Here is a 10,901-nt window from a genome sequence, read left to right on the forward strand (position 1 = left end):
TTAAAGAGTCATATTTTTTGTAAAATGTTGATACTTTTTGGATTGAAAAGTCTCTTTTACTTTAAAAATCGTCTTTTTGGGTGGACAATTCCACTATTTACTAAAAAAAATCACTTATTGGGTAATAATTCATCTCTTGGTTAAAAATTCTACTATTTGGTTGAAAATTTAAGTGTTTTGTTAAAAAGTAATCATTTAAGGACGAAAAATTATATTGTTTAGCAGAAAATTAATTTTTTTTAATTGAAAATTCATATTTTTGGGTTGAACATTCATCGTTTTTTTATTTAAAATTGACTCTTTTTATTTGAAAATTCCATTATTATATTTTTGTTTAATAAATAATTTCTTTTACTTAAAAAAAAAAATTGTTGTGAAAATTCAACGATTTTTTTGAAAAAGTCATCGTTTGTGGTCGAAAATTTATACTTTTGTAGAAAATTCATATTTTTTGTTGAAATTTTATGTTTTTAGATTTGAAAGTTAATAATTTTTATTAAGCAGTCTACCATTATATTTTTGGTGTTTAGTTTAAAATTCTACAAATTGTTTGAAAGTTTATTTATTTTATTGACAAATGAACTAGGTTCTGAAAAAGTCACCTTTTTTTGTTTAAAATTAACCTCTTTGTTCAAAAAATCGATTTCGATTGAAATTTAGTTCTTTTTATCAAAAACAAAACAAAAGAGATTCATATTTTTTTGTACAATATTGATACTTTTGGATTGAAAATTCTCTTTTACTTTAAAAATCGTCTTTTTGGGTGGAAAATTCAACTAATTGCTAAAAAAAATCACTTTTTGGCTGAAAATTCATCTCTCGGTTAAAAATTCTACTATTTGGTTGGAAATTTAACTGTTTTGTTTAAAAGTCATCTTTTTGGTTAAAAATTGGTCTTTTTTTTAATCAAAATTTCAACTGATTTATTAAACACTTGTATTTTTGGATAGAAAATCAATCCTTTTGGTGTAAAAATCCTCATTTGTTAGAAAAGTCATATTTTTTAGTTGAAAATTCGTCTTCTTTGCCTCAAATTAAAAATTTAAGATTATGTTTGAAAATGCAACTCTTCCTGGTTAAAGTTTAATCTTTTTTGTTTGAAAATTCGATCATTTGGTTCAAGATTCGTCGATTAGGAAAGTGTAATAAAAACTGTGTTTGGTGTGCAAGTTGTAAATTTGAATAAAATTGTACTTTTTTAACTGAAAAAAGGTGACAAAAGATGAGAAAGCCGAAAATAGGAGAAAAAGGTGACAAATTCCCAAAAATGTGTGACAAAAGGTGACAAAATTTAAAATAGGTGACAAAAGGCGACACTCTGTGATCAGTGATATTTTAAATTCCTTAACATGTCTATGTTTTATTCTTTCAAGTAATGAATACCGTAAGAGCTAAAAAACAATTTTTAAATCCTTTATCAAATATTCAAGAATATTTTTGCGTTTCAAATACCACTTCTAAATACTAATATATCCCTAACACCTATAACATTCTTATGTTGATCCTAAACCTTTTAAAACCAAAAAATTCCTAAAACTCAGCATCAAATCTTCAAGAATATTTTAGCATTTCAAATTCTACAATTCAATCGCATAGAATACCTAAAAAATAATTCAACAAACTGCAAGATTCGCTTTTCAAAAGTTACAAAAAAATATTTTAAAATTCTCATAAACTCTTAAGAAGACTCGGAAAAAATACATACCTTGAAAGGCCTAACTCCATAATGAGTCAATAGATGGCCTTTGAGGGCATAAAGTCGATTGAAATGTCGACCGCAGCCATCCTTCGGACAGACCCATGTTTTTCCCTGATCAGCATTCGACACCGGTTGCAAAACCTCATCAGTAATACCCAAATCCTCAAGAGCATTCGATATAATCAAATCATGACTGCTCGCCGAATTATCTTTTCCAGAATCAACACTCCCATTCCACATTGTTGCATCGATTCTCGGAAAATTGCCAGTCGCTTGAATCAACTCGGACGTTTTGCCCTGATAAATTTGCTCCTCCTTCCCATTGTTGATCACTATTTGCGTCATATTCGAGACCTTGTCGGTCGATATAGCAACAAGCGCCATAATACCATCAGAATCTTCAATCGGATTGTCTTCCTTCTCAAAACTCTCATGGCCAACTTTTCTTTCTGCGAGTCTCTTGCGCTTTTTTGCAATGCCCGACTCTTTGCCCTTCATTTTCACCGGTTTCCGATCATCAAGAATTCGGATACCGGCTTCCGAAAGATCGTTGATGAACTCAACAGTTGTTAGTCCTCCGAGATAATTTTCATCTATGATGTAACTCTCAACATTCTGTCTCAAATCATCAGCCTGAACTTCGCCAATCAGTTGGGAATTTATTGACAAGTTTCGATCGAAATCGCGAACGTAGACTTGAGTGGACTTGTCGCAGAGATCGATATCAGTTTCCAGGTTGAGCGAAGACACCTGTTGCAGGCGAACGCACTCATTTGGATCATTGACAACATTTAGGGAGGAAACTGGGAGAGCGCTTGTTGATGGGAGAATTTCACCAGCGACCATCATGTCCGGGGCGAGTTCAAGTGGATCCAGGGGATCATATTGCAATCCGGGTATTCGGAATTCGTCACTGGTGCAGGTGTCGAGTAATTTTTCATTTTGAAGCTCGTGAAGGATCGGATCGTAGGCGAGATTCAGTTTTTTGTCGGACAAATCGATATCAATCGCAAGATCGGAATCTTTGACCAAAAAAGTGTGCTGGAGTTCATTGCCCAGATAACTGGGAACACTGCCTTCCGGTTTCATAGATTCAAGATCCATGCTTGAGACAGAATCTGTGCGAACCTTGAGCCATTTATCAATGTTCGCCACTGTTTCGGCATCTGCCGTTTTTTGGGTTGAATGTGTACTTTGTATAACAGTACTGTCGTCGCTTATCTGAAAAGTAATTTACAAATTACAGGGTGGTAGGTTTTAAGAGAAGAGAAAAATTTCCCGGTGCGCAAACATTTGACAGGGTCAATTAAATTAAAAAATTCGAACTATCAGAGCTAATCAGGGTGGTGCACAGTGACGTGAAATGGAAAAAGGGTGCTCAAAATACAGTGAAACTCTTTTATACCGCCGATTTTGGGGCTGACCTTGAGTGTGAATTAACTCATTGTAGCCCGCTCCGCTTTTGTTTCTTCACGCTTGACTGCTCGCCTGAGTGACAACCGCTGACCCCGCGGCCCCCGCGCAGTTCCTTTTATACCTACCTACGGCGCAGCTTCAATTCTCGGAATGGCTACAGAAGGGAGGGCTATTGAAGTGTTTCACTGTAACGTGTAGGACGCAATTCATTACCGATTTGAGGTTTTTTTAAAGAAAAATTCAGCGTTCAATTTTGAACAAAATTATGAAAGCCGCTTTTTTTATTTAAACTTTAATGTTAATTCAAAAAGAGCGTAAATAACAAAATTCTTGACTTGTTGATTGTTATATGCAAATTATATTCACAAATAGCCAAAATCTTGGATTGTTTGCTCGCAAAGGATAATTGTGCATTAAAATTGCGTGCCTTTACCGTAAAAATGACACTTGATCATGAAAATTTGTCACCTGATATTTGTTTAAATTTTTTCAAACAAATTATATAAACAAATACCTATTATCGGCATTTATGGGCAAAAAGAATTGTTTTTTCTTCTTATTCTGTACAAATTATTTTGTCAGTGATTTTAATAAAAGAAAATTGGTTAACCGATATTTGCTAACAACTTTTTAAAATAAATTATATAAACAAATGTTTATCGGAATTTACTGGAAAAAATTTCATTTTTTTACGGGACGGACTCAGTTCGAATATTCTACATAGAATGTCAGAAAAATCAGTTTACGGTTGGTTCTAAATTCACAGTGGTTTTTCATTTGATTTGTACCAGCCCCATGCATCGCCCCCACTTTTATGTTTTCTTACGATCCGGAGGGGAATTGCCGGTTAAACTAATCCAACAGATGGCGCCGCAAAAAGTAAGTCTGTCTTTTTCATTGAATTGCATTAAGAAAAAGCAAAAATAATTAAAAACTTAATGCTGTTTGCAAATAAACAAAAAGTATATATGAAAAAATAAGAGTAGGTATTACTAATTATTAAAAAAAAAGAAATAGTCATGAAAATATGTAGTTTAATATGAATAAAATTTAATTTTCAGATACATTTTGAAAGCAGTTGGAACTTTATATTTTTGTGATTTATTTTATTGATATTATTGATTTTATTATTTGTTCTAGTTAAAAAAAAATATTTATTGTTCAAATTATTAATGTAGCTAATGAAAAAATTAATAATATTTATGACCTCAATGAGAACAATATTTAAAACACATACATGATCAGAATAATTAATTAAAACTATATTATTTATGTCCAATATGAATATAATAATAATTAAAATATGTAAGACTACATCTTAAGTCTACATCATATATACATTTATACAGTGCAATCATTTATTTGTTGCTTAACCTTGAAAGCTTTTTTCTCGCTGCATTCAACCCCCAATAATGTTATTAAACATTTTTAATTTAAAGAAGATTTTGAATTAAATAGTTAATTATATTATTGCAAACCTCATTTCTAAAATGAACAGATTATAAACTATCAAACTCAATAAACAAACGTATCGCACTCAAAAAGAACTTGACATTAATGTAAGTATCACATTTAATAACAAAAATAATTTAAAAGTTTATAATAACTATTGTTATAAACAATTCTTGTGGCAAAAAATATTAGAATTTGAGATTTTTCAAATTATTATTTCCTTCAAGCGCCAGAAAGACTTCAGGTATTCCTTAAAACAATAAATATTTAATAATATTTGATAAAATATAAAAATTTAAATTTTTGTAAGCACATTAGATAAACAAATTCAAAATTTTGGTCCTTTCGCATAGATTTTTTGTTATATGAGAAGTTAACAATAACCATTGTCATAAATAATTTTCGTGAAAAAATATCCAAATGTAAGGTTTTATCAAAAATTTTATTTTCTTTAATCGCTATAATGGCTACGGATATTCCTTAAAAAATGTATCTTTGATCATATTTAGTGGAATATAACAACTTACATGTTTATAAACGAGTTACATAAAAAATTTCCCAATGTTGGCAGTTTCACTTGGAAAAAGTCGGGTTTTCATTCGTAATAGATTGGAAATGAATCATAACAGTACATTCAAGATTCACTCAATACAAAATCTTTTGACAATAACCCACTACTTGGCCATCAAAGAAAATTTAAATTTGATAAAACCTTAAGTTTAAATATTTTTTCACAAGAATTGTTAATAACAGTGATTATTGTTAATTTTTCTAATATTTTTGTGACTAGTAGTCATTCGTCCAATAGCTTAAAACATTTCCAGTGCAAAAAAAAATTCGATGCGAAAGGGCCAACATTTTTAATTTGTTTACAAAAATTTTAATTGTTATATTTTATCAAATATTATTAAACATTTATTATTTTAAGGAATACCTTGAAGGAAATTATAATTTGAACAATCTCAAATTCTAATACTTTGCCACAAAAATTGTTTATCACAGTGGTTATTATAAACTTTGAAATTATTTTTTTTATTAAATGTCATTTCTACATTAATGGGAAGCACTTTTAGCAACAACAAAAAATTTCACCGATAATAAGACTTTGTTCATACTTTGACTGGAAAAATTATTAATAAAAAAATAGAGGAGACAAAAGTTCGGAGAGTCAAGATCTAAAAAATGGAATGATTTTTAATTAAAAACAGAAAAATTCAAAATCGCAAGAAAATTGAAGGTTCTGGACATTTTTGAATTAAAAAAGTGCATTTCAATAAAAATGTTTATTTTAGAAATGAGGTTTGCAATAATATAATTAACTATTTAATTCAAAAGCTCCTTTAAATTTAAATTTTTAAATAAAATTATTAGGGGTTGAATGCAGCGAGAAAAATTTTTAAATATTGTTTAAATATTAAATATTGTTGTCATTGAGGTCTTAAATATTATTAATTTTTTCGTTAGCTACATTAATAATTTCAGCAATAAATAATTTTTTTAACAATAACAAATAATAAAATCAATAAATCAGCAAAATAAATCAAAAAAATATAAAGTTCGAACTGCTTTCAAAATGTATCTCAAAATACTTTATTCATATGAAACTACATATTTTCATAAGTTTTTCTTTTTTTTTAATAATTAGTAAGAGTTACTCTTATTTTTTCATCTATTTTTTTGTTTTTGTTTTTTTGCAAACAGCATCAAGTTTTTAATTATTTTTGCTTTCTCTTAGTGCAATTCAATGAAAAAGTCAGGCCTACTTTTTGTGGCGCCATCTGTTGGATTAGTTTGACCGACCCCCCCCCCCAGGATCATAAGAAAACTTCTACTACATACGCATAGACGGTCGAGGCAGGGGGCTGATTTGTACATAACTTTATTAAAAACAAAAGAAAAAATTGTCACTTAGTTGTATTTTGTTTGTCATAATGTTATGTACAAATCGAATGAAAAACAAATGAAAAACGAATGCCCAAAAGGACATTTTTTTGTCAGTAAATTTCGATAATAAACATTTGTTAATACAATTTATTAAAAAAATTATAAACAAATTCCAATTAACAAATTTTCTTTAATTAAAATCACTGACAAAATAGTTTGTACATAATGAGATAAAAAACTATTCTTTTTTGCCCATAAATGCCGATAAGAGGCATTTGTTTATATAAATTGTTTAAAGAAATATAAAAAAATGTCAAGAATTTTGTTGTACACGCACCCCTGTGCATCAAATTCAAACTATATTAAGCAAGGGAAAATTTTGTCCCATAAGATAAAAAATAAAACCGTCAAAATCGACATTTTCCCCTCTTTTTGCATTAACATAAAAATTTCAAATAAACACAAATTGAAAAAACAGCTCTAAAAATTCTGTTCAAAATTGAACGCTGAATTTTTCTAAAAAAAAAATCCAAAATCGGTAATGAATTCCGCCCTACAAGTTATTTTGAGCCCCGTATTTTCATTTCCCCCGAGGTAATATCCCGGTCAAGTTTTTCAAATTTCCCGGTCAATTAAAAGTAAAATATTCATATTTGCCGCAAAAATCAAACATTGTTAATTTTGAAAATCCTTCAACACAACAAACCGAAAAATTGCAATAAAACTGAATTTCGCAACAAATACCTGAACTTTCCACTAAAAAATAGCAATTTTCAACAAAAATGGAAAAGTTAAACTTTTCGTTAGAAAAATTAGAATTGTAGTTGAATTTTAAGCCAAAACGATAAATTTTCAACTAAAATAATTAATATTTAACTGTAATGCTTGAATTTTCAACCAGAAAGATTTATCTTCAAACAACAAGATTAATTCTCTACCAGAAAATACAATTTTTTAGGGAAAAAAAACATTAAATTGTTAACAAAATAGTTTAATTTTCAATTAAAGGAGACAAATTTCCAATCAAATAGATGAATTTCAAACTGAAAAAAATCAACTTTCAACCGAAAATAGAATAGTTACATTTTTAATTAATGAAATTAATTTTTAACCTAATTCAGGAATTCTCAATCAAAATTATGAATCTTCAACTAGAATAGATGAATTTTATATGAAACACATGATTTTTCAAAAAAAAAAAAAAAAACAACAAAAATTAATCCACTGAAATAGTTGAATTTTCAAACTAACAAAAATTAATTTTTACTGAAAAAAAGATAAATTGACAACAAAAACTTGAATAATTAAATTTTAAGTTAATAAATTAATTAAAAGGCGAATTTTTAACTAGAAAAGATCATTTTTCAACCAAAAATTGAATAATTGTATTTTGAGGCAAAAAATGGATGTTCAACCAAACAAAAAAGTTTTTAATTAATCAACAAAATAGTTAAATTTTCGGGAAAACAATTTTTCAATCAAATATCTCATTTTCAACCAAAGAAATCAATTTTTAATTTAAATTATTAATCATTAAAACAAATAATTTTTAACAAAAGAGTTAAACTTTTAAGCCATTAACTATAGTTAGTAGTTTAATTTTGAGTCAAAAAACAAAACAAAAATCGACTAAAATGAAAATATATAAATAATAAATAAATGTAAATAACAATAATAAATAATAATCGACACTAAAATAATTAACTGAAATACTTGAATTTTCAAACTCAAAGATGAATTTTCAAACAACAAAATTAATTCTCTACCAAAAAATAAAATTTTTTAAATAAAAACAAAACATTAAATTTTTAACAAAATAGTTAAATTTTCAATTAAAGAAGACACAATTTCAACCAAATAGATGAATTTTGAACTAAAAAAAATCAACTTTCAACCGAAAATAGAATAGTTACATTTTTAGTTAATAAAATTAATTTTTAAAATAATTCGTAAACTTTTAATGAAAATGATTAATCTTGAACTGGAATAGTTGAATTTAAAATATAAAATGTGAGTTTTTAACAAAAACAATCAAAATTCAACTGAGATAGTTGAATTTTCAAACTAACAAAAATTTATTTTTACTGAAAAAAGATCAATTATTATCAACCAAAACTTAAATAATTAAATTTTAAGTTAAAAAATTAATGTTCAACCAAGCAGAAAAATTAAATTAATGAAATATTAAAATAAAATTATAAATATTTAAATAAAATAATTACAATAAAATTGCAACCAAAAAGAAAACACATTTTTAACAAAATATTTAAATTTCAAGGAAAAAATTCCTTCTTATAAAAAGAAAATACAATTTTTCAATCAAATAAATAGCTCATTTTTCAACCCAAGAAATTAATTTTTGATTAAAATTATGAATTTTTAACAAAGCAAAAAAAAATTTAACAAAAGAGTTAAACTTTTAAGCAATTAATTTTATTTCTAACCTAAAAGATGAACTTTCAACTGAAATGTTAAATATTTAACTGGAATACTTGAATTTTTTAACAACAAAAATAATTTTTATACAAGATTAACTTTCAAAGAAAAAATAATTTTCGATATTCGAGTGGAATAAGTTAAATTTTCATTTACAAAAATTAAAAACAACAAAAGAAAATTTTCAATTTAAAAAAATCGATTTTTTAACAAAACACGTCAATTTTTAATAATATAGTTCAATTTTCTATTAAAAAATACCAATTTTTATCAAAATTGTTGAATTTTGAACTGGGAAAGATCAATTTTTAACTAAAAATGGAACATTTAAATTTTCAGTTGAAGAAATTAATTTTCAACTAAACTAATGAATTTTTAACTAAAATTATCAATCTTCAACTGAAATAGTTGAATTTCCAAACTAACAAAAATTTATTTTTACTGAAAAAAAATTGTCAACCAAAACTTAAAAAAATAAATTTTAAGTTAAAAAAGTTAATGTTGAACCAAACAAATGAATTTTTAACAAAGAATAGGAACTAATCAACTAAGAAGATGAATATTTTTATGAAATAATTGAATTTTAGAACAAAAAGTTTAAATTTCAACCAAGAAGATTAATTGCTACAAAAGGGGAATTTTCAACTGAAAAAAATCATTTTTTAACCAAAAATTGAACGATTCAATTTTGAGGCACTAAATTAATGTTCAACCAAAGAAACCAGTTTTTAAATAATATTATGGAAAATTTAACCGGTATAGTAGTGACATTTTTAGTTGGAAAAAATTTCAATTTTAAAGGAAACAAATTTTTAAGAAAATACTTAAATTTTAAGAGAAAAAAATGCTTTTCAGCACAGAAAAAAATAATTTTTCAATCAAATAGCTCATATTTCAACCCAAAAAATTAATAACCAACAAGAATAATTTGTATATAAGAAGATTAACTTTTAAAGAAAAAAATTATTATCAACATTCAAGTGGAATAGGTTAAATTTTCAGTTACAAAAATTACAATCAACAAAAAAAATAACTTAAAAAAATAGTTACATTTTCAAATAAAGTGATTAAATTTAAACTAAAATTGTAAATCTTTGACTAGAATAGTTTAATTTCAAACGAGAAATATATATTTTTAACTAAGATGGTGAATATTTAAATGATATAATTTAATTTTTGACCAAAAAGATTTTTTGATCGAGTAATTTTATTTCCAATCCAAAACATAAATTTTCAACTAAAATGATAAATATTTAACAGGAATACTTAAATTTTCAGTCAACAACAAGATGAACTTTGAAAGAAAAAGATAATTTTCCATTTTAAAAAATCAATTTTTTCAACAAAATAAGTGTATTTTAAACAATATCCTTTAATTTTCTATTAAAAAAAAGAACAAATTTTCATCGAAATTGTTGAATTTTGATCTAAGAAAGGTCAATTTTCAACTAAAACTGGAACAGTTGAATTTTCAGTTAATGAAATTAATTTTCATGCATTTTTATTTTAAGATCAAACAGAATTTTTTTTACAACAAAATTTGTAATGTTAAAAAAGCATTAAAAGGATATACAATTAAAAAACAGACTTCCATTTTATTTTTCAGCTCATTAGAGAAAAAATAACAATAGTTAAATTTTTAGATAACAAAAAATTGATTTTCAACAAAGTCGCTAGATTTTCAGACAGATGAATTTTTAATTAAAATTATTAATCTTCAATAAAAAATTAATTTTTAATAAATGAGTTAAACTTTAAACCAAGTAGTAGAATTTTTAAATAAGTATAAAGTGGAAAGTACTAATACTTTTTAATTGAATAATTTAAAATGAAATGCATCTAAATTTTAAAAAATGAGAATTTTTAACTTTTATAAATTGTAGAGTTCAAAGATTCAGATTAAATTCCAAAAATATAAATCAGGGTTATCATTTTCAATGCTCTAAATGGCAAAAAAAAGCAAGCGCGACTAGCAGTGAAGGGGAGGAAAAAAGGAAAAGAGTGGCTGGGGAAG

General features: G+C 26.1%; 1 protein-coding gene across 1 annotated transcript in view; it reads right to left on the bottom strand.

The window, feature by feature from the left end:
- The window catches only part of LOC117172860, a 36,686-nt gene that overhangs the window by 19,748 nt on the left and 6,037 nt on the right, over window positions 1-10,901 (bottom strand). The window contains exon 2 of the mRNA XM_033361122.1: window positions 1,706-2,920. Coding sequence (XP_033217013.1) covers window positions 1,706-2,920 — 1,215 coding nt within the window. The remainder of the gene's footprint in view (window positions 1-1,705; window positions 2,921-10,901) is intronic.

The sequence above is a fragment of the Belonocnema kinseyi genome, chromosome 5 (genome assembly GCF_010883055.1).
Source record: "Belonocnema kinseyi isolate 2016_QV_RU_SX_M_011 chromosome 5, B_treatae_v1, whole genome shotgun sequence".
Classification (NCBI taxonomy): domain Eukaryota; kingdom Metazoa; phylum Arthropoda; class Insecta; order Hymenoptera; family Cynipidae; genus Belonocnema; species Belonocnema kinseyi.